The 25,947-nt window shown below is 36.8% G+C and overlaps 1 protein-coding gene across 3 annotated transcripts in view; it reads right to left on the reverse strand.

Moving 5' to 3' along the window:
* Positions 1-107: 107 nt before the first annotated feature.
* The window catches only part of LOC139969820 (TNF receptor-associated factor 6-like), a 49,984-nt gene continuing 24,144 nt past the window's right edge, over positions 108-25,947 (reverse strand). For all 3 annotated transcript variants that reach the window (XM_071975107.1, XM_071975109.1, XM_071975108.1), the window contains exons 4-7: positions 18,842-18,946; positions 16,779-16,940; positions 12,439-12,588; positions 108-9,847 (exon numbers count right to left, since the gene is read on the reverse strand). In XM_071975107.1, coding sequence (XP_071831208.1) covers positions 8,891-9,847; positions 12,439-12,588; positions 16,779-16,940; positions 18,842-18,946 — 1,374 coding nt within the window. In that variant the 3' untranslated portion in view covers positions 108-8,890. The remainder of the gene's footprint in view (positions 9,848-12,438; positions 12,589-16,778; positions 16,941-18,841; positions 18,947-25,947) is intronic.

The raw sequence follows: 25,947 nt of genomic DNA on the forward strand, positions 1-25,947 counted from the left end.
GCAGTCTTTCTGCATGGCCACTCCTTTCATACAGGTCTCTTAACAATGTTTTCTCATGTACCGCTATTTCTGGCCATCGATTCTTGTTTTTCTAGGTCCCTTTCTTATTTACAAGAAATCCTGGATCTGCCACTGGTGAGACATGTTCGAAGTAATCTTATCATGTTTTACTTCTATGGCATTTTGCTATAATTTTTAGTGGTGCCGGTTAGAGACAATTTTTCTAGTAATGACAATGTAAATATTAGCATACTAAGTAGTACTTGAGCTTTTGTAAATAGAATTTTGTAAATATTTTAGTTTGTTAAATTCTGCTGCATTTTTATCATATTTTCTGCAAAGGAGGAATATACCATGGGTGCACTGATCTGACAATTCACCCTCACAGCAAAAATACCAACTTGAAATTTGTCATTTTGTTTTATCTCATTTGTTCAACCATTCACTTGAAGAGGAGTAACTGCCAAATACACATTGGGGACCCCAGTCTACCTGGCACCAATAACAAAACAATAACATGAAGGTCCCATAATTTTGTCTAAGGACAATTGGCATAATCACCACGATTTCACCTCTGTGAACATAATTTTCCTTTGGTTTTTCCTCCAACGAATATCAGGCTTTGATTAGGATTACTACAGATTTTAGGATTACAACTAAAAATCAAAGTGATCGATCACGATTATGTGGGCATGTAATTGTGATTACACTCATGATTACATTTTAGGATTAAATGAATTTTCCGGCTGTTTGAGAAGGGTATAAGGGTCATGAGCTCTTTCTATGTTTACCTAAATGATCCCCATATGTTTTACATGTAGTGAGCTCTTAACTACTTCACAGGATTGATTACAACATAAGACACTCTCACATCATAGCCCATACACTGCCAAAAAGCTATTTCAACACTGCAATTATCATGCAGCAAATATGTGAATCATGGTTTTAACAATTTCAACCATCCCCAGTAATAAAAAACAAGTCAGACCCCTTGTCCCTTCTGCTGGGTATGATTGACTGGGGGATACCTTCTCCCCATATACCTCTCCCCCCCACCCTTAGGTTACAACATTCACCACTGGAGGGTCACAAAGATGATGGTGAAAAATGGAGTTGCCAAGGAAAACATTAAATACAATGGTTGCTGACTTATTATAGTCAACAAGGTTCAAAACAAACAAGAATAAAAGAATGTGGGTTTAAGATTTAAATTTGTACATCTTTATTTATGAGTGCAGAATTTTGAATAACATCCAGCAGGCTTTTGCCAGTTACTATAACAGTTCAATATGAAATACCATAATATAGGTCTATCTGACCAAACATCTGTGCTAAAAAAAAACTCTTGTACAATTTCTGTCAGATATTGGCCGTCCATACCATGGAAATTTCACTAATTATTCTGTTGCCTCTAAAAAAATTGTCAACATTCTTGGAGACCAGTAAACTTCTGGCAACTTAAAATAACAGGAAAACTTAGAAAGTAATTAGAAACTTTAAAAGTAATTAGGAACGAGCACAGGAACTTATTGGGTAGAACATGCCCCGTTCTGTCATACCTGAACTATCCAGCCCTTACTCTGTGGCCATCCACATTTAGCCATTTCTGCATGCTTAGAGTCAATTTTATTTTATGGTTTCCCTGGTGTTAATTTTGCGAGGTGTCCACCATACTTTTCTTTGCGATCACTGTGTCAGAGAAGGAATGAAAATGATTGCAATCCAACTCGTGCCAACATCTAGTATTGAAAAATTGGCTGTGGACACTAAATTATAGCAACAAATTAAAGTTCTTCTGCCTATTAAACATAGCATTTTTATCTAATTTGTTGTTATAATTGACATTAGGATGTTTAACAGAAGTTTCTGTGCGACCATGCCCCCAGACCCCCCCCCCCCAAAAAAACAGGCATGCTCACACCCTCCAATGTCACAAACCAGTTGCTGACTCTCACATGACAAGAGGAAACCCTGTATTTGATAAATTCCAGCAGAAATTTCTTTCCTCTATACAAACTGCCTAAAGCAAACAAACAGAAAGCTGAATGGGAATTAATTAATTTAAAATGAGCAGAAAAGGTCTTTGGCGAGAGTGAGATTCCAGCCAGTCCTGAGCTATCCAGCCATTTGTTAGTAGTGATGATCATTGTACAAACTATAGACATTTCTGTGTTATGAGGGAAAACCATAGTACTTTGGAAACCAGGTCAAAGTTACATCCCGTTTTTTCCAGTGGGTGGATCCAGGATTTAAATTTTTGTTTTTGTTGCTTTGTCATTATTTCCTCCTGTTTGTTGTGAACTTCCCATGCCAGACTCACATCATTGAGAAACAGCAGTAAGGTACTAAAAAACAAATATTCATTGGTTTTTATCATAGTAAACATTTCAATTATCAATGTAAAGGAGGGGAACGTGGCTCTGGGGTCCTTGAAGCAACCTTATGTTTAGGGGTTCTGGGAGCATATCAGCCCAGAAATAAAAAAAAATATGGAATAGTGCTACTGATTGTGTGATTGAAAAGGAGGCTTGCGGGTTTTAATCGGGTAAAAGTTTTCATGCCATCCTTCACGTCTTTAACGAATACATAAAAAAGCAAGTCGGTTTAATGAATTAGACTAATTGATGGCAGAGTAATAGAACATGCAACAGAAATGAAAAAGGAACATAAGAAAAAAATAAATAACAGTGTAATTAGAATTCTTGGTTGTTATCATATTTAGCTTTTCTTTCTTTATAAATAACTAACAAAAACGTTATACAAATTGTCTTTATGCTTTAGTAATTTGTATACACAGACGAATATAGGAAGTGTTTTTTTACCATCAATATGTACATACTTCTAGAATATTCATAGCGATTGAACATTTGACGTTAAATTTGTTAAAAAGCTGATAAGATATGATTATGTTTCATAGAGATCTGCATTAGGTCATCTTTTAACATAGGGTATTTCCCCACTGAAGCAAAAAATACAGAAACATCACAGCCAGTAATGAAAAGTGTTAGATACGAAAAAAACAAAATGTTGGTTCTTCTACCTATTTTGTAGTATTAATATAAATATACTTTTTGCTCAAACTCAAGGAGGCATTGCTTACTTTTTACAAATGTTTTCTTATGTATCGCTTTTCAGGTAATAGTTCAGAAAATAATTTTCAGGGAATAAAATTCAGGAAATAATCTTCTCTACACCACACACCCCCTCCCTCCCCCACGCCTCTTCTGAGAGTAACTTCCAAGTTATAACTGCCAGCAAACTTGATTGAGAGAAATACAGGTCTATACTAATAAATGAAAATATATTCAGTTCCTGTAGATAACCACCTCACTTGGTAACAAAAGCTGTGAAAGATAAATGTCCTCAACACTTTTGAGTTTTAATCCCTCCAATATGGAAGTGACACAAAACCAGAATGTAAGAGGTACGGTCAAACGTAGAATTAACAACATCAAGGCAAATATTACGACCTGAAACCAGAAATTCAAAAAGATATCAACATACTTAGTTTCTACTCAAAGGATCCAACAATCCCTAAGTGAAATTATAAGCCTAGTTTTTTGCTATTATGATGCTGGAAACTAGAGATAACAAATACATGGTTAGAGTGATTGCTATGATAAAGGTCAGTCTTTGGTTAAAACTAATAGCATGCTAAAAATTTTGCTACAACTTTTCAAAAGTAATTTCCTTGAGACTCCGATCCTCCGAAGTAGTCCCGGCCATTTCAGATTATTAAAATAGACAATTTAATATCCGTGGAGATAATCCGTTAACATGGACAATTTAATATCCGTATAGATGACTTCTTTTAGAGGAGCAGTCAATTAAAATGTTGAAATTTGTGCATGGGTGTCTGACCATTATCTATCCTCTCTAGCATATTTGGGAGCAATATGGATGACTTTCAAAGCAGCGAGAAGGAATCAAATAAGATACAACAATATGGACACAAAAAATTCTTCTTTCACAAGACCCCCAAGCTGACCTGTGGATGTACCCATGCTGGTACAGATTGGGGGAGGGGGCACAGTTGTCTGCACATGGGTGGGAGCAGCCCCACCCCTCTGTGCATTGGCCTGGATACAGGCCTGTCTCTCCTCTAACTTGCTTCATCTCTACCGTCCCTCACCCCACTCCCCCTAATCCCATGTACCAGTCCCACACAAATATAGCATGTTCGTTATGACACAACCAGAGTAATTATAAATTAATTCTGTCTTCGGAAAGCAAACTTTTTGAGGTAATTGAGACATCAACTTAACTGAGAAGTTACCATAATTTATGTGTTTAATAAATGACTTTTTGTATAAATTAGATGAATAGTAATGAAGGGTTAATATAATTAATGTAAAAATTATTGTCATAGGAAATTAAAAATATAAATACCTTTATTTATTTTACTTTTAAAAGCTGGAAAGAGATCAGCTCCTTTCAAAATCCAAAGTAAAATAAATAAGTAAAAAATTAAAGAGTTTTGAACCAGCAGTAAGTTCAGATAATGGCTCTTATGCTCTACTGACTCTGATAAAGATGCCTCCCCACACATAACTCCTCGTATACCCCTCCCCCACCCCCTGCCCCTTAAAGCTATGAGACTTTGTTCTGATGTTTCATCATATGCTACACAGTGATGTTGAATTGATTTAGTTTTTCTTTATTCATTTTATCATTGGTTCATCTTATTTGACCACTTTCAATATTACAAGCATTATTTGGGATACAATAAAAAAAGTGTTCAAATACACATCAAACTTCTGCTTTACCTTAATTTATGATTATTTAATAACTATGGGCAGCTTTTGTCTTAATACTAGTTTCATCTGGCCACACCTACCAAGAGGGAAAGTGAAATAAGGTGATAATTGCAAATGGGTATTTCAACCTTCAAGTGGGTGGGATGAAAGTGAGGGATGGGGGAGGGGGAGGGGAATGATTTGGAGAGTGCCTACAGGAAGTCTACTTATTGAAAAAAAAATTGAAACCAATTTTGAAGAAAAAAATATCAACTAGAAATAATAAGACAGTTTCACATTTTGTTTTGATCTTATTCTGAAAGTGTGAAACCACTAGAAACCATAAAAAAAAAAAAGGTGGTCTGAGTAGTTTATAAGCTTCTCGATTTCCAAAATTAAAAGAAAAACATCAATCTTAATTTGGGAAGCAGAAAGTTACCTCAGAAAACAAAGAAAATATAACCCAGAGTCTGAATATTCGTTCCAGTGATAGGGTGGTGACCGACATGAAAACAAAATGCAGGACACAACGAGGACGACGACTTGAAAAGATGAAGATATGGCATGACGGTCTCGTGACGGTCTCGTGACGGTCTCGTGACTGTCTCATGACGGTCTCATCTTTTATCTCTCGTCTTGATTACTGAGAATCCAGCAGGTTGTATATGTCACGATGTTTATAGTAAATACAGTACTTGGAATTATATACACAAGAAGTCAGTGCAATTTCAGAGCAGTTAATATGAAGCTTGAAAATCATTAACTGTAATGAAATCGTTTCCAAAGTGATATCCATATATGTATATGCATACAGTATGCATATGTGCACATGCATATGCATACAGTTAACATATGCTTCAGCCAGTTGGGACAATATCCTCATGCTATATTACCACTCTATACCGGCCTCCCATGCCGTACTTTAAAGCACTATTACTAACAGTACAAACAGTTCCTAACCGTGATCTGATAGAAACATGATATTCATACTGCTCATACTGACACTACGAGTGCTTTGAAGCGGGACATGAAAGTAATGTATAGAAAAAAATTGTCCCAACTGGGTGCATACATACATAAAGGCCCTACATTCAGATACAGAGGACAAATGCAAACGCTGAAGTAGCGATTGAGCAATACATAGCCCGTAGAATATTCAACAAATATTGAACATTCATCGCTGAGGTTAAATGCTTAAAATATTTTCAAGATAAATGCCAGACATTGATACATCCGGTGAAAAGGAGTCTCGTATGGAGGAGAGCGCACTCGATGGCTGGACTATCCAGCCAATGGACTATCCAGCCAATGGACAGACCGTCCGGCCACCCTTGTCATTACCTATGTCATTACTTTACTTTCAGTATTGACAAGTATCCTGCCATCCATTTATAATGAGGACGAGCCCTTATGCAAACAATGAGAAATGAAGTGTCAACACGGACAAAAGGCTCGTTCGGTAACAATTATTGCCAGATTATTACAACTCAAACTGCATCTGTTGGCATTTGTTAATTGTAGTAGACTACAACTTCCTTTCATTTCTTGACAACTTTTCATCCCCCTTCCATTTCATACAATTCTAATTATGCAGGAAGATACTATACCTGAAACATCTGTTTGATATCACACCAAAAATAGGATTGCACTTGATTAAACTAAGACACACCGATTCTGAACATTTTCCCAAAATTTACTGACCGTATAACGTAATGATTCCATGAAATTTGACTAAAAATTTCAATGGAAAACACTCATTTATTTGAAGTCATGTAAAAAAGGATTGATCAGAAATGTTTACACATTTTAGACTTGAAGTGAATTTAATTTGTGACGAGGCTTGGTTTTTGGTAACTGAAGCTACAGTTTGTAATGTCATGGAAATTTAAGAATCTATTAAAAAATTAACGAAAATTTAAGAAAATGAAAGTAAAATCAAGAGATATGCAAACTTGAGAAGGGAGTGTCGATAATCTATTAACTTTTGTAAAAGCCCAATAATCTATCTCACCAGTCCTTAGCCACCCCCCCTCCCCCACCCCTTAACACACCTCCTTCTGCTTCTAATAGAGACATTTAAAAGTAACATTTTATGAACAATCTTCAGAATTAAATCTTTAAGACATTTTGCAAGCTTAGCTCTTAAAAAGTTTTGCTAGTTATTGTTCTAAATAGTTTTTCTTTATTATTGGTAAACTGATTTTTACCAATTAATACGTCTAGATATCCACATAATGTTGAAGAGTTACAACACCAACTGCCAAAGATTTGGTTCTAAACAGAAACACAGACTGATGGAGACACATAATCTTATGCTTTCACAATTGTATGCAATCGTATGCTTTCACAAGATTTTAATTTATAGAGAAATATTACCATTATTACAGACATAGAGTAAACAGTAACACAACTTGATAAGAATTCTACCCCAAGATAAATGTGATCACTGCAAACAATATAGTTTGATATATACAAATATATTGATCACTACAGATAATATTAGTGTTATCTATAAGTCTTGACATGAGCTTTGCCTATAGAGAAATATATTGATCAGTACAGATATTGATGTTACCTATATGGTTTGACATGAGTTTTGCCTATAGAGAAATATATTGATTAGTACAGATATTGATGTTACCTATAAGGTCTGACATGAACTTTGCCTATAGAGAAATATATTGATCAATACAGATAAGATTGAAGTTTCTAATAAAAGACAAGCCCAAATAACATCAGTGCATCACAATAACTCAGCAGTTTGCAACATACACTTGAAATATTTGAATTTTTTTCTCTCCATACAATGAAAAATTTATTGCTCATAGTATTAATAGACTTTACGAAAGCTATCAAGAACCTGAGCTTCTTTACACAAAACCAGAACTAATCTCTGCTTCTGCTTATCACCATGGAAACGCTTCCCCGGCGATATGTGACACTTCCTTTATGATAGACATAGACTTTACATGTGACTCATGATTAATGTTTCCACTGTAACAAAAATCTACTGTGACACTGCACCCCATCCAAATAAACTGAATTTATTTCATTATTTTAGCATCATAATAACAGAATAAACCGTGAAGCTGGACGACATAAAGACCTCTTTTTGCCCCAAGTTTATGAATCACTAACTTTTGGTAATTTCAGACTTCAAAAATTTCCTTCAAGTCTTGGATTGCCAGACAAAACTAAACAGCAAAAAAAAAAAAAAAATTAGCACTAATAATTCTCTGAAATTAACAATAAACTTGAGCTATCAGAACATCCGCTATTCTCAGAATGATACCGGATCTTGAAGCATAAATTATTACTGAAGCCATAGTTTTATGAGCTTGGGAATATAGGAACGTATAGATAACGAGGTGTGTATACATACACTATAATATATATGTAATATTACGACTGCCATATATATGTGTATAACTTTGCTCAATCGATAATAACATGATACAAGAAGTTGCATCATCGTATCAGCTCTTTGGGAAATTACCGGATTCTTTTGGTTTCAGAACTGATGAACGATTCATACTCTATTACACTGACATCTCTCCAAAGCGGAAACATTTCCAAGGCTGTAATAAATGCAACATTCTGAAAGTGACAATTCAGTCGAGAATTTTTTTTGATTATTTTTTTTTTTAGATTTCTTAAGCAAGCTTAATTATTATTGTTTTCATTGTTCTCCTCCAAATTGTTTTTGGGGAAAATACCATCCTCATTATTATCACATTTCTATACAATATTTAAATTTGGTTAAGATAATTTTCCACCTTTCTGGTTAAAGGTCATCTCTTGCTAGATTTGATTTTCAAACCCTAGAATTAGCTGGTAAATCTGTCATATTATTCCAGGTGTAAAATGCAGTTTTCTTCAACTAGTTAGATTTCTGACAGACCACTTTTGGGGATAAGTTAACAAAGAATTATGTTTATGCAGAAGATTTCCAGTGTAAAATAGGTTTGACAAAATACACTATAACACATTCTATCTGTCACAAAGTCTGCATCAACACAGGACCAACTAATTGTCACAAACTTGTCAAATCTACAGACACATTAAAGCTTTAATTTCCGTACTCCAGTGACCAAAATTCGGTACTTGGGATAGGAACCAGTCAACATGGTTTTTGTGTCTGATAAACCGAGACACTAGCCAGTGTTTACCTCTACTTTGATGTAAAAGGAGTCGTTTTTAAGATAAGAACCATTCTCCAGGACGGATAACGGAGCAAACTCCATGTAACCGAATCCCTTGTGATTACGATAAGAGGTCGGACGATGGAAGGCCAGCAGCTCGGACTTGGCGATGAGCGTCTCGCGGAGATGCTTCCGTTTCAAGCAGTCCTCTGTTTGGTCTAGAATGGAAAGAGAGATACAGCCCTTGAAGGGCCACTCGACAATGTTATCGTACTCTCCCTTCATGAAATGCACAAAGAGAGAGATGTAGGCGCCTCTGATACTATCCGTGGCGTTAATGTTCACCCGGATGCAGAGTTTGTAGCCGTAGAGCGCCGTGTAGAAGCCGTCGCTGTGCTGCACGCTGGTGGCACCCTTCATTGCGTCGTCACGCATCTTCATGTAGTTCTGAAGTCTCCAGATGAACGTGCCGTTACAGAATCGGTTCGTGTGTGCCTGATTATGTTTGTAGTTCTTCTCCACGTGGAGCAGTCTGTGCTCGAGGTCTTGTATCTTCTTGGTCTGCTTCCTTTCCCGCTCCTGCATCGCATGCGTCCACTTTAATATGTGTTCCATGTATTGGCTAAGCTCCTGTGGACTGTAACTATCTTTAGCATGTAATAAACTGGGTAGAGGTGGACCCATGGGCCCACCAGCAGCACTACTGTGTCCCTTTGCCAGTGGTTCCATATAACTTTGATAATCTGATTTGCCTTTGGAGCCTTTCATACCGAACGACGTAGCACTGGGCATTCCATATTCGGACATATTCGGCTGATGGTGTGGAAGCCCACTGTAATCGCCGTAATCGTCCGACTCTGTTAACCTGTGTGCTCCGGTCATGTTCAGGGATTCCACTCCGTTAGCAAGCAACACTATATGTTGATAGACTGAGTCCCTCATATGGAACTCCATTCTCTCTCGAAGAAGCTGAAAAAGAATTACAAATTATTAAGAGTCACTGGAAAACATCAGCTATAAATTTAGTTTTCAGGTGATGAATTTTGCTGACAAATGAAAGTTTCAGTGTCCTTATCACAATGTTTATAAGTTCTCCTACATTTGTTGTTGCTTAAGTGTCGTAAAAATAACTGCTGATTATAATTAAGACTACTATTAGTTTTAAATTTTCTGTAAAAAAAAGTTTGCGCCTTTTAAGTAATAACTAATGAGGGAAAAGAACGGTTTGCTTTTTGAGCGAGAAAGATTGAAGTTAATTTTAGGAATCTGGCAGGACTAAACTTTTTCGGGTGACAGCAAAGATTGCATAGAAAAATCCCCCAAAGGGTTTGCACAATCTTAAAAGTACAGTAACTGTACATCGTTAGCAACAGCAACCAATCTCTGTTTAATCATCAAAATTTAGAACTTGCTGTGACAGTTCATATCCTGTAGATTATATTACTCATCTCAGCCGAGAATTTAGTGCACAAAATTACGCTACAAAGACTAGACAACTATTTTAGGGCGTGGTACTTATTATGACACACTTTTAGAAGTGTCAGGATATTACAAAGAAAGGTAAATTCTCCTCTGACCTTAAAAGGCATATTCTAAAATTCTTCTTAAATTTAAATCAATTGTAAAAGTAAGTGGGCCTGAACGTTTCGATCCTAGCAGGATCTTCTTCAGAGGCAGCCTCTGAGGAAGATCCTGCTAGGATCGAAACGTCGGGCCCACTTACTTTTACACATTCTCTTACACAGGCTCTTTAGTGGATAAGCAGTTTGCTAACAGCTTTTGTTTTATTTTAAATTTAAATCTGGTACCATGTGGGTAAGCTTAAAATTAATTTTCCCAACTTGCAGAGGGGCAACCCCTCAATTCAGAATCTTGCCCCTTGCAGGGACAGATAATGTATGGTAACCCTACACAAGTACATTACGAGACATGAAGTATTTTCATTAAATTTTTTTTTTTAATCTATTCTCCATCTTGATTTCAGTAGATAATATTGACATTGTACTGGCACATGCATCACTCTATGTTCTAATATATTATCCTACTCAATTTTGAGGTTATTGAACTTCTGGTACGCTCTAACAAGTACCTGCAACAAACTACCTTCCATGTATTAAAGTCACTTTCCAGGCTACAGCAGGAACGAACATATGAATAAAACATCATGAGAATCAATGGGAAATTCCCTGATATGATTGCAGTAATTAGTGAAACAATAGCCTGCCAGTACAGTAGGATATGAGCACTATGAAAAACAAGTACCAGGAAGTAGCCGACCTTCCTAGTATAACGGATATCAAGTCTTCACTTCAACCACATGGGGGGGGGGGGGGTCGGATGGAGGGGAAGTGACGCTATCTAATTGTGATTACCCTTTACACCATAGGCAATATGGTGCATTTACAATTTATCTACCATACTTGATATTAATACAGAGCTTTTTATATTTACTGAATCAACTGAGTCTATATATGCAGGCCTTAACATAATATCTCTCAAAATTTTTATGAAGGAAGTGAAAAAAAAAGCCACTGAACTACCTTCATTTTAGAATGTCACCTTCTTTTTTTTGGGGGGTCTGCATTCGGTCAGAAAAGTTTATCAACTCTATCTGCCGGGGAGTATTACTAAAGATATTTGCAACTGATCAGTGTAAGACATAATAATGTATACACTTTATCACTACAAGACAGATAATGGCCAAAGAAAATCCAACACTCAGCTCCCTGTCGTTAGGAAGAAAGGGGACATGTTGGGCCTGGGGGAGGGGGAGTGGGGGGGAGTAAATCCACCAGGACCCTCATTTAAAGTTGAAGAAAGAGGACATGGCTGGGAAAATAAATCCAGATATATGGTACTACCCTAACATTCATATCACAAGGAATATTGCAGCACCGAAAATGTGCCATACACAGGATGGACGAACTTAAACGTGCATTGCAGTACGTATGGTACCGAAACTTTCATAGACCAAAATACAAGTTTTAGTTTTATTTTGTCACTGTTTCTTTTAGTTTATTGATACATTTCAAACAATTTATGGAAGATATTATTTGTCAATCTAAATAATTTTATAGCTTTTCAAAAAAAACACAATTTTTTTTTTTTTTTTTAAATTTTTCAACATGATGGCCTTTATGGCATTCATTTCATACTTTATGGACTTAATAACAGAAGTTTCCATGCCATGACAACCCAAAGGCCATTCATTATTAAAGACCTCCTTTGCAAATAATATATAGTACATACATACCCATGGCCAAACTAAATACCATAGGATAATGAACATATTATACAGGCCCCCTAGCCAGGAATACTCATGCAGAGGGCGGCATCCAACAATTTAATGGAGGTTAACGAACAATGTAAGGAGGGGGCACAATAGTTTGTGTCCTGTTTTAACTTGTAACATTTTTTGTACACGTGATGTGGGCACAGATGGATGGAAGGTACAGTAGTCTATAAAGGGGGTGTAGGGAGGGAGGGGGAGGGGGGAACTGTGGCGTGACCTGGCCATAGGCCCGAACACGAACCAAAGTAATTGAAATCTAGTACGTTACCTCCGTTTGACAACCAAACGTTTTAAACCGACAAGCGACTACCACCTTAGGACACGTCTGGTCTATGTGGACCTTCTCCTCCTGTCGTAGAACAGACTGTCCGCAATGCTGGCACTGAATACTGGCTTTGGAGCAGTTTTCGCTGTGTTTCTGTAGAAGAGAAATGCCGCGGTCGTCAGACTAGGTTACACCCAGTGGGGCGGTACTGTAGCAATGACTTTTTACGCCCTTGATAAAACGTTTGAATTTTGGATGGCACACTGGAAATTGAAGGTAATAAGAAGGCCTTTTTTTATGTACCCAGATAGAATTCTTGCATAGAGTGTGACTTAAACTAGGCAGTTTTATTGCCTAAAACAATATGGTCACCATGGATTTTTAAGGACTTGGGGTATGCATGGTAACAGGTTCATTGAAATTAGGACACATGCAACATTATTTGGCCTCCGAGCAGATTTGGGGGTTGGGGAAAAAGTGTGGGGGGTGGGGTCGAATACTGATGGATGACCTTTCGTCAGCCCAGTGACTATTATGGGCACCCATCTATTTTAAAATATCAAAACAAAATGGATTCTTTTGTCAACAATATCTAAAGGTGGTTGCTTGTTTAAGCTCGTCATTGCACTTATATAATAATATAAAGCTGCATAGGATGAGAAAATACTGTAACATCTTTCAATAACAGACTTGAATGCATTTTGAAAATCACCCACCTCCAAAAAAAAAACAAAAAAAATAAATAAATAAACTTAGAGATTCACATAGGAGGGAGTTTTCATAGAATAGATTCATATACTTGAAACAGAGATTTCTAGATGGGGCACTTGCAATATGAGTACAAACTGTACCAGCTGTACCAACTGGTACTAGTAGAATCTGATGCTCTTGGTACGAGCGTGAGTACCCAGGACAAGTACAAGACCATATTAAGTATGAGCACTTATCCTTGCACTAGTACAGTTTCTATCATACGTGAAGTCAGTGTACTTACATGCTAGTACTCATAACCGGCCTTGTACAGCTAGAATTGTACTCGTACCTGTTCTACTGTAACAGCATGTTTAATAGTTGTAGCATAGCTGCTGATTGCAAACTGACATATTCATACTTGTACTCAGAAGCCTTGTACTTAAATCAAGGGAAATTCTACTTGTACTCATACTAATATAACAGCATCCTCAATAGTAGTAGTATTGCTGCTTACTATTCATACTTGTACTTAGAGACTTGTACTCAAATCAAGGGAAATTCTACTTGTACTCATACTAATGTAACAGCATCTTCAATAGTAGTAGTATTGCTGCTGATTGCAAACTGACATATTCATACTTGTACTTAGAACCTTGTACTCAAATCAAGGGAAATTCTACTTGTACTCATACTAATGTAACAGCATCTTCAATAGTAGTAGTATTGCTGCTTACTATTCATACTTGTACTTAGAGACTTGTACTCAAATCAAGGGAAATTCTACTTGTACTCATACTAATGTAACAGCATCTTCAATAGTAGTAGTATTGCTGCTGATTGCAAACTGACATATTCATACTTGTACTTAGAACCTTGTACTTAAATCAAGGGAAATTCTACTTGTACTCATACTAATGTAACAGCATCTTCAATAGTAGTAGTATTGCTGCTTACTATTCATACTTGTACTTAGAGACTTGTACTTGTACTCAAATCAAGGGAAATTCTACTTGTACTCATACTAATGTAACAGCATCTTCAATAGTAGTAGTATTGCTGCTGATTGCAAACTGACATATTCATACTTGTACTTAGAACCTTGTACTTAAATCAAGGGAAATTCTACTTGTACTCATACTAATGTAACAGCATCTTCAATAGTAGTAGTATTGCTGCTGATTGCAAACTGACATATTCATACTTGTACTTAGAACCTTGTACTTAAATCAAGGGAAATTCTACTTGTACTCATACTAATGTAACAGCATCTTCAATAGTAGTAGTATTGCTGCTGATTGCAAACTGACATATTCATACTTGTACTTAGAACCTTGTACTCAATCAAGTGAAATTCTACTTGTACTCGTACTCGTATACATAGCTATAGACAAGTATCTGATATCAACACCAGATTTTCAAAAATGTCCCAAACATGTGTGGGATTGAAAATCCATGAGGGGAGGGTAAAATCGCAGGCATCTATACTAGAATGCTATGACTAGAGAGTAGAGATCGAGGAACAGCGGCACTTCTTGGGAAACAGATTCATCTAATTTTAAATAGGGGACCACCAACAGGATGATATGATCTGCAGGAAACACAGGCTGAGCAATGGGAAGCGGAGACCATCTAGAACAGGTGACGGAAACAGTGATTAATACACACAGGTACTTTACTCTGGACATTACTGCCATTAATTTTGTATATATTACGTATGTTTAGTAGTCTGTTTCGAGGCTATGAATATTCACGATCTACTTTGGATAGTATTTTCAGTGCATTGCACTTACATTCCTTTAATTTTTTTGCTTTCTCCTTAATCTTCTCTCACTCTTTTCTTTCCAATTTTGTTTTCCTCGTTTCATTCTACTGTTTATTTTTTCATTCTTTTACAAGTTGTGGGGTGGGCGGAGGCGGGAATCACGGTTACATGAACACCTGAGTTTCAATTATGAGTTTCTTTCGAATCAAACCGCAGTTTGCACATATCCATTGTTTTTTATACCCCTGGATTTAACTTGCCTAATCATATCCAAATCAAAATTAACTGTGAAAAAAAAAATTATTAATTAATATATTAAAATTTATTAATTGATAATTTAGTTGGTGTGATACACACGTTTTGTATGCATAAAACAGAGGTAGTCTTATGGATCTCCTCCAACTCTTCACATACGTTTAGTCTTTTTAGAACTATAACCTTTGTAAATAGTTGAACTGTCAGAATTTATTTTGTCATCTTATGACTCGAGGCTTACTGGTATAAGGTGACGATATTATGTTGAGGAAATCTTGGTACAATATACTTATGCTGCCCCACCCCCCCCCCCGCATCCTCCATGTTGATATCAGGGGGTAGGACTGACTATTACTTCTTCTGCACATTTAGATGAATTTAGAGAAACCCTCAGTGTTTGCTAGTGCCAAGTCTTGAGGTTGGAGATGAAATGCCCATTTTTCTGTAAAGTTTACTCCAGAAGTAAGTATTTTGTCATCAATACTGATAATCCAAGGCTGAAGAACCTTAAGGTACCTGCAAGCCTTATTAATTATCAGTAAATGTCAAAAAGGGGGGTGGGGAACAGATTGATTAATGCAGGCTGTAAAATTATGCAACGATCTAGGACCTTTTTGGTTGCTGGCCCCAATTTGTACCCTTGGCGACCCTCCAGGGGCACAGATGTTGTGGCCTGAGAAAGGGGCCTACAAGGGATAGGTATCTCCCCCCCTCTCTCACATTTCAGAAATTTGTATGATTTATTAGGGTGCCTACAGTTTGCTAAATGCTGTTAGATTTTCAACAAGTAATTTTTATGTTCAAGATATTCCACTTCGTTTTACCAAATACTGTTTTTTTCCCCCCACAATTTTTGGCTAGCATCCAAAACTAATGGTACATGTAAACATGCTTTGTAGAATTGCTTGACCACGGAAACCTTAAAGTAAACATGAACTTCCGACCTCAGTGAAAGGGTTAGTTGCTTCATTTTGTTGCCAAAGACTGGTTAGAGGATATATTATAGGTAGCATAACTCAGGGAAATAATCCAAAACGTAACAACTCCACGTGTCAGGCACTCAGAGATTGTTGGATTTGAGCCAAATGGTACCAGATGAGCTATGTCATACAGTATTCAAATCGCGGGTGTGCCGTTGCAAACTTCACAGAGATCGGAAAGCCAGCACATTTGAAATTTTAAACCATCTTTGTGACTTTCTACCGCCTGCATAAATGCTCTTTCGAATCCACCTAGAATTCACCACCGGTTCTCAAATTTTTGACACAAGGGAAGAAAAGGATCCTGATACCACCTGGCATTTTTCAAACGTCAACAAGTCCTAAAGAACCCCAAAACCTCTAAGATGCTCTAGATTTGAAAACACATCAAATACGACAAGTTTCATCCAAGTCCCTGGCTGGTGAATTTACACATCGAATAGATCCAAGTCAAATCTATGGTTTCCCGATAAGGAAGTCGGCATTTACCATTACGGTTAGATTCGTCCAAACACGGAAGCATACAGAAATGTTGTACTCAAAGCCGAAGTGAAATTAATCGGGTCACACGTACATCCGGAGTCTATGCAAGCCAAGTTCTTCAATACCGCCCTCATTTACCTTTCGGACTGTAGTCTGGATTACTTACTCACCTCCAACATATCTTTTGCGATTTGCTTCCCACACTGTTCACAACCGACAGGTATCTTGGGACATAGCACACGGACATGCTCCTCGAACGACAGTCGACGGACTTCCTTACCGCATAGGTGAGGACAGCTGATCATTCTAAAAGAGCAGTTCTCTTCATGAGTCTAGAAAAATGTGAGGACATAAATTATTAAGATCAATTAAATTATTAATTAATTAAATGTTAATTTGGTACAACACATGAAAACATACACTCACGTACAGTAGTAAGATTTTTTTTGCTGGGAATCAAAATTGTCATCTCTATACATAATAGGACAATTTTTAATGGGGCTGTTGAGTAATTAATTACTCAAGTCAAGTTGATTTTATTTTTAAATGTGCCTGCCTGATGACTAACCTACAGTAGCTCACTTGAATGGACACTGGACTACTTGGTACTAAGATTTCCTTACAATGTATGCATGCAATGTTGCTTCTGGCAATTTTCCTGTGTTTACATCTTTGCCAGCCTACATCGTGTACTGTTACCAGCCATCGAAACTGAACACCACTTCTCCCACTTCTCCCACTTCAACCAGATCGTGAATTGCCATATTTGTGTGTGACATACTGTAGGTCACTTCATTTTGAGCAAAACCCAGAGAGCTGGTCTCATTTTTAAACGATTCAAGCTGTTACATTTTGATGGCATTTAGATCAGGAAACACTCCAGACTGGCTCAAACCTCTCGAGCCTGCCAGTCGAATTGCACCTTGTAATAAGATTGTGAATGGGAGTTGCAACAAAATTCCCCTTTTAATTTTCTCATTTGCATTCTTGCCAATTGTATTTGTACATTAAAATTACACATGGGCATGGCATGTAAACATTGAAGTGTATTATGAAAACTGCAATATCATTGTGTTTATACATGTATGAATACAGGCTGAATAAGAAAGAACAGCACATTGACTTAAACCAAACTTTAATAGGAGCTTTTGTTTCCAGAGAATGAACAGTTCTTTGCCAACCCTCTCATAGTCAAAATTCTGTGTTGCTAGGTGTTAGTAATAACAAATGCTTTCCATTGTCATTGATACCAAAATAATTTTTTTTTTTTTTTTTTAAAAACCAGCCATGCCTGGTGGTTCTAGTAACTGGCTTCAGGTAAAATTTTAGTATTGATATGTTTAAGAAAAAAGACAAATGTTGGCTATTTATGTTTCTACAGCTAATCTGGTTATTAAAACATTTACCTCTAAAGTATGTTATATCTCCCGAATGCTCCTTTAAGGCTAAATCGATGATGATGTTGGTTCCTCAGTAAAGGCTTAAAATGTTAGCATTAATCTGCTGTTTTTTAAAGTAACACAAAATCAAAAGAATGACCTTAACCTTCATAATGAACTACAGAAGACCCTTGGATGACTTTCAACACACAGTTTGACCTTGACAAATTTGTACTCTGTAAGTGTAAAACATGTTATTTTGAGGCCATGATAAATCTCACAGGGTTTTCCCATTTGGTTTTTGTGCTGCATCCGAGTGACCGACTTTACAACGGTCTGTGTAAATTAGACTGTACAAAGTCCAGTCACCTTATTCCATGACCCTCAGCTGTTTAAAGGGTCACTTCTCAAAAACTTAAAAGTGATAAAGGAATGCATCACAGACGGAAAGCACCGTTTCTTCAAGGTCAAAAATTAATTTTAATCAGTCATCCTTTGAAGTAAGATTCCTCCTAGAGTATGTTTGTTAGTGAACATGAACATCTAGCAAATTTGGATTGGTTCAATGGTGTATTAAGCCGCATACACATATAGTGATATATCTTAGAGAAATCTCTGTTTGGGATGTTTGATCTTCAAAACATGTCAGAAAGAGAGCCAAAAAAAACCCCAAAAAAAGATCCCCCCAAGATTTTTATTGCAACTAGTTTCACTTGGGATTGATCAATGAAGGGGTGAAACAGTGCATGTCACAAATTCCTGACTTGACTCTTGACTTAATTTCTTCTTCCAAGGCGGGAGGGAGGAGGAAGTGTTACGCTTCGTTAGTTGCCCTTTGCTGTCACATTACTCACCAACATTAGTCTCAGCTCGATCTTCTCTTTACATCCTTTGTCTTTGAACGGGCACAATGCCAGTAAACTCATGATCTCCCGTTTGGCGAATTGATCTGGAAACATCTGAAACGTAGTAAAAAGGTAGTAAACCTATGTAGTTCACCTCATATGTATTTCAGGTGTGGAACGAGATGGATGTGCGGGTGTGACATCCTCCACCCTAAGCCCTCACCATCATTACCACCCACAAAGGAAGTACTCATTACCACAACCTTTACGTACTGACCTAATTCATAGCCAAAATATACCTCAGAATGCAACATTTCAAGTCTAACATTATATATGTATATTTTTTCTTGGGGGGGGGGGGAAAGGATTACCACATCCCTCCCTAAAATTGAATTCAAAATTTAATGACTACAGGGCACCACTCTCTCCTTTTTAAAATCCTGGATCCAACTCTGCACAGAGGTGGTATCTTTGGCAACTTATCAAAGAGCAATGCTGCAACAGCTGCAAATACTGACTGCAGGAATATTAAACGAATATTAAATAATAGAGATGGTTTCTGCAGACCTCAGGAGTGCTTATTGTGTAAAAGGTTGGAAATGCAAAAGATTGTGTTCAATGCATCCTGGCTACAATAATGCTGCAGCCACCTCAGCATCACCTCTGCTGGACATCCTCTTAGACAGAAGCTGTTCAACAAAACACCCAAACTGAAAAATATTCGAATCGGACTGTTGAGACATGGGTGTTAAAGCTTCTTGAACCAGAAATCCGAATCGTAATACCAGTACAGATCCGTAGTGAAGATAATTCCATGTAAGCGAAATTACCGACAGGCTGCTCATTGGTTCCTTACTTGTCACATTTTTCTAAGACTATACGAACATTGTTAATACTTGAATACTTGTACACAAGGCTTTCAAAGTTTGACCACTATCGACAGTGAGTTTCTTGCACCCAATGTGGACATACAGTACATATCAAGTCAGTTTATACAATCTTTACTTTTGAAACTACCTTATTTATTTAGGACTTCATACTTTAGGACTTCATGTCTCGCAGTCTTTGTTCACTGACCTGAAATGAACTTTGACTTCCGCATAAAACAAACTGGGTTCTTATAACACACCTCATGAAAAAGCTTTACTTTCGGCGATTATTGTGATCACAAGGAATTCAAACTTTGACCTCTGCTGACCTCTAACGACCTTTGATCTTGATACAAACAATAATCAGCTTTCAGGCTTTCCTTTCTCTTTTATTTGTTGTTGTTTGCAATCATATTCATTCAAAAACAGTCATTTGCTGAAATCAAATTTACATAAATTTGCCATTCATAGTCTCTACTCAGAAGGAACTTGACAGAAACATGTATTTTAGATCCTCCTACAAGCAGGAACTCGCGAAGAAGCCATCATTGGCTTATCAAAGCCGCAAGCTGACCGAAGTCAGTCTCTTACATTCATATTTAACGTCCATGATTATGAATTGTCAATTGTCAACAACTCTATAACTGGACGACATACATTAATCTTGAAGTGACTCGAACTCGGGTTCTAATGATTGAAAGGCACTGGCGTTAACCACTGAGCTAACACGCCTAGCTGGACGATCTTGGACTATCTTGTTTTCATTTTCTCTCTTTCCAAGATCTCACCAATCTGTAACCTGAAATGGCTGTGGGTGTTTTGATCCTGCCAAAACACACATACAGTACAGATTATTATAACCAGCATACTGTACTTGAGGACTGTGAAAGTAAACAACCTCAAAACGCTTGTTTATAGAGTTAGTCTGCAATCTGCTGCTAGAGAAATGCGAAGGGACTTTCCCTTCATGTTAAAATCGTGCCTGGATGATCTTTAATATTTAGCGTACTGAAACATAGTGACCAACAGCTCAATAGAGATTAAAATATTAACAGAACCCTGATGTGTTTTTTATTTCTTCCGCTTTCAGTGTGACCGGAGAAGTACTTGTTCAACTTTCAAACTGACCTTTCTTTTAATAGTAGAACTGACCAGTTACCATGCAAGTTATAGTTCAACAGAATCTACACAAAACATTCAATCAGGCGTTTCATTTCCCCCCCGCATTTCACTTTAAAGGTGTCTTGCATAGAGGAGGTTTGAATTATAAATTGATTTGAATTGGTGGAAAAAATCATCAAACTGACAGAAAACACATTTCGTGTAGAAATTTATGTCGAACGTTCAAGGCATTGAAAAATCGCCCCCAACCGTGTGCCGTGCTCTGAAAAAGTTAACTTTCTGTTGCTAGCAAGTGATGTTTTCTTCTTGTCGCTACAAAATGCAGACGGTAATGAAACGTGATACCTTGTTATCTTTTATCTAGACCTGAGATGTCCATCGCTGCTATGTACACTGTGTTGTGGGTATTGACCGTAGCTGTATGTATTGACTGTACACTAGTGTCTAATTACCGACGGTAGCAAGCTGTGTGTGTATTTTCCAGGATCGATGGTGGTGTCTAACACTTCTGTTACACCTCATCCGAAAGTAGGTCAGATTACCGGCATGAGACGTTTCTTTGTGCGCGAGTCTTCACTCCCTTTAATAAATGTTACTTGAACAGCTTTCCACAAGTCCTTGAGAATAAATTTAATGGTTTTTCCATGGCAAAAATTAAGGAATTCCATCACCTGATTTGTAAAACTTGAGACTTGGGCAAATAAACAGGAAGAAGAGAGGGAACAGAGAGTTCAAACAATTTTGAAAAAAAAAAAATAATTAATTCTTCGATGACCTTTCCAGGCCTAGAATTGATTTTCAAATTTCTATGACTATATCCAGGTTCTCCATTACAATGGGACCCCACATCCTTATCCCTCGTTCGTAAAATGTTTAAATCCACGTACCGCTTGTCCATAACGGTTTATGCCCATACCTTAATTAGTTGGGGAAATGAGCTTTCATGGGGCATTTTTTTTTAATCCCCTTTCACTTAAACATCTATCAAAACCTTCCATTACATCCTACATCAATAATGAAATCAAGTCTTCACACACCCCCCACCTCTTTTCCCCCATGTACAATGAAATCAACCAATGTTTAGTACTACATGACCTTGTTCTCAAGTGTTTCAAATCTTACCACTAGCCAACCAAGCTGTGCTGTTTTCAAACTTACACCTATCATTGTTTAGTGTTCAACTTTAAAGTCAGCAAAGGCCTGATAATCCCGATTATGAAAAGAAGTTGTACAATGACAAACAAAAGAGAAGGAAATATATACAGCTGAAACAAACCTATTGTGTTGATTTAAACATATAATCTAGCACGGTAGTTACTTTGGTTTATAAAGCAAGGTCCTTATCTGGTTAATACTTTATCAGTGATAGCTGATCATCAGTGAGTTCAACTCTTAGGCTGTGATTTTTACTTCCTTCGACTAAGTTTAGAGCATACTTAAATACACTTGGGCAAGAATGCTGCTTCGTTTTTGTAAAGATCGGTAATGACTGTAAGCCAACCGATTAAAGGAATAACAAAAGCAGGGATCAAAGATAATTGACATTATTTATGTAACCTAAATACTCTCTAATGTTCAATTTTCATGTTAACTGCTTCCTGTTGGACTGAATACGGGTCCTTTGAAAATTGGCTCCTATGGTTCCCACCTTTGATCCCTGGCTTCGTTATTCCTTTAAGTACCCTACAATGATCTAGCAAAGGCCTTGGCATCTAGGGGAGTATATTTACAGATCTATTCAAAGCTGAATTCAAATGGGGAATACCCTGAACAATACCATCACCTAATATGTACACAGATCAAAACTTTTAACACAGTTTAAAGACCGTTTGATCCAAGGCCAAAACTATTATGCTTGCCTACATGTTGTTTCACTTTGAAGGGGTGGGTGATCTCAGCTTGGACAATAACCATAGGGGGAAGGCTACTGTATATACTGATCTCCCAGGCTTTATACGAATTAATTTATAAAACTAATTTGAGCTCTAACTTTGAGAGTTTGTGTATCTTTCAGGAAGGTATTATGTGCTTGTCTGAAATGCCAAAGCACACTATCACACGAGAAAGCAAATACTGTACTACCCAAGTCCATACATATTTGGAGTGTTAGCTCAGTGGTTAACGCCGGGTGCCTTTCAATCATAAGGTCCCTGGTTCAAGTCACTCCCAGATTAATGTATGTTGTCCAGTTACAGAGTTGTTGACAATTAACAATTCATAATCATGGACGTTAAATATGAATGTAAGAGACTGACTTTGGTCAGCTTGCGGCTTTGATAAGCCAATGAGGCTTCTTCGTGAGTTCCTGCTTGCAGGAGGATCTAATATACATACATATACATACATTTGGTATGTGTTTTCACAACTTACTTTTGAAATATTTAACAAACTTTATATCGGCCTCGGAAACAAGAGGTACAGTACAGTATTTGTTGCCTGATACTGTATAGAGGTTCAGTATGGTATTTTATCGGTATTCCATGTTACTGCGAGAAATATATAGATCAGCACAGGTGTTGTTTTCTCTTTTTTGGAAAGATCGAAAAACTTAATTTAAAAGCACAGTCATTCTTTCCTTTTTCAAATTTAACATGTTTTGAGAGAGAGCAGTGTCATATTAGCAAATCTGTTTTGTTGAGTAATAAATTTAATCAATTTCGTTTTTTTTTTTTTTTTTGGCCAAATTTATTTTGGCATCTTTGTTGTTTTGATGAATGTAACTTTAGCAAATTTTTTGTTTACATACATACTGCTTTTGATATATAACGAGGCAATGCTAGTCTTTCCAGCCTTTCATAGTTTATCAATGTATTTTTTGGCACAGATGGTCTGTTGTTTTCTTTCTGAGGATGGATTTTTCTATTTTTTTTTGGGGGGGGGGAGGTTGGGTGGGGACAAAATATTTTAGCATGCATGTACTGCTTTTGAGAATTATATTTCAAATCTTTCAGATCTCTTGAATAACAATTGTTCCAAAACGAATGTCGTGAAAAAAAAAAAAAATACATATACTGCTTGAAAACACAGACTTCTCAAAATAGGTTTTAAAAACAGAAACAGTTAAAGCAAAGTGTTTTTCCGGAAAAAAACAGAAAGAAATGAGAGACACCGAAACATATTTCTTGGAGTTATAGATTAAATACTAAAGTAAACTTCCAAAGAGAGAGAAACCTACAATAAACCTACATTCCTACAAAAACAGAGGTGGCAACTACTCGAAACAGCAGACTTTTTCTTTTAATGGCACTACTGGGCATCCATATTTGTAATGGCATCTCTCTCAAACCTTATCCAACATTAAATGAGTCACGTTTCAAAGCAATTTTTTCAAAACAAACTTCATTCCCAGGACGCTATTTTCTTTCTGCGAATTTTGTGCACCTTGAGTTCGATGTCCTGATGTGTGCCAACATTGAACTGAAATTTCGCTGGAGGACTAGCTACGTACGTTAGTTTTGAACCCTAGTAACGAATGCAAGAACTACATAGTGAAAACAATTAGGACAAAGAACAAAAGGTGTACTAAGTTTTAGAATCGTTTCAAAATTTTCGAAAGTGAAAACAGATGTCCTATATGAATTCTGCTCACTTATATAGGTCAAGAGTTGTCAAAATAATAGACCGACTGTTCCACGAATGAAGTTAGTACGCAACACACACACACACATACACGCACACACACAAAAAGAAACAGATAATTCTTTGTTTATACTTTTCTAGAAGGACAGTCGATGCATCCGTGCTCACCGATCATACCTGACACACTTTTATAGCTGCAGCACTTTAGCTTGCTTCAGTCTGGTGGTATAAACTCCAGGGATCTCAGTGACATATTGAAGGAAATCTCGTATTTGTTATGTTGTTAATAGACACAGCTATCAGCCCATGGTCTATTTATTTAATTTTAGAGAACTGACTCTTTTCTTATTATGATTTTAGGTATCCTTTAAGGTATAAAGCCCAACACTATCTCAAACTAGTGCGACCAAAAAAAAAAGAAGAAAAAAAAGAATGAATTTAAGTGCGACAAAAACGAAAGAAAAAACTTTAAATCAGTTTCCAATATTTTATAAGCCAAGCACAAGTTATCATGAATTGTATTCCATACCTCATACTATAGCTACCCCTGTAACAATCACTTGATGTTATCAAGATTTGCGTAAGTTGTGATAAATTGGTTTCACGTCCTCAGTGTTGGTGTTCTACTGTATTCACCAAAACACATCTCTCCTACAGAGTGCATATTTGTCTTTGATATTTAGCTACATTCTTACGGAAAACCAAAGCTTCTGTTTGGAAAACCACAAATTTGTCCAAGGGACATTCAGCCCAAAAAATCCCTTAAAACTTCGCTCTGAACCCTTCGGTGGAGTGCGAGAGGTAAATATTGTAAGAAGACAGGTAAACGAGGAAGCGAAGTAAATTGATGCAACATGCCAGCCACAGGGATAATACGATTTAGATTTTCATTGTACAGTAACCACTGGACACTGTATAGTAACCACAAGGAATACATCACAACTACAGGATAATCAAAGGGCCAACACTATTTAGATATTCACTGTACAGTAACTGTAGGAAATACTGTAGAACATAACTACAGGAAAATCAAAGGGCCAACACTATCTAAAACACTCTACAGTAGCTGTATGAAATACTGTAGAACATAACTACAGGAAAATCAAAGGGCCAACACTATTTAGGTATTCACTGTACATTAACCATTAGAAATACTGTAAAACATAACTACAGGAAAATCAAAGGGCCAACACTATCGAAAACACTGTACAGTAACTGTACTATAGAACATAACTACATGATAATCAAAGGGCCAACACTATTTAGATATTCCCTGTACATTAACCATTAGAAATACTGTAAAATATAACTAAAGGATAAGCAAAGGGCCAACACTATCTAGATATTCACTTTACATTAACCATTAGAAATACTGTAGAACATAACTACAGGATAAGCAAAGGGCCAACACTATCTAGATATTCACTGTACATTAACCATTAGAAATACTGTAAAATATAACTAAAGGATTTAAGCAAAGAGCCAACACTATGTAAAACACTGTACAGTAATCATTAGAAATACTGTAGAACATAACTACAGGAC

The sequence above is a fragment of the Apostichopus japonicus genome, chromosome 7 (assembly GCF_037975245.1).
Source record: "Apostichopus japonicus isolate 1M-3 chromosome 7, ASM3797524v1, whole genome shotgun sequence".
Lineage (NCBI taxonomy): Eukaryota > Metazoa > Echinodermata > Holothuroidea > Aspidochirotida > Stichopodidae > Apostichopus > Apostichopus japonicus.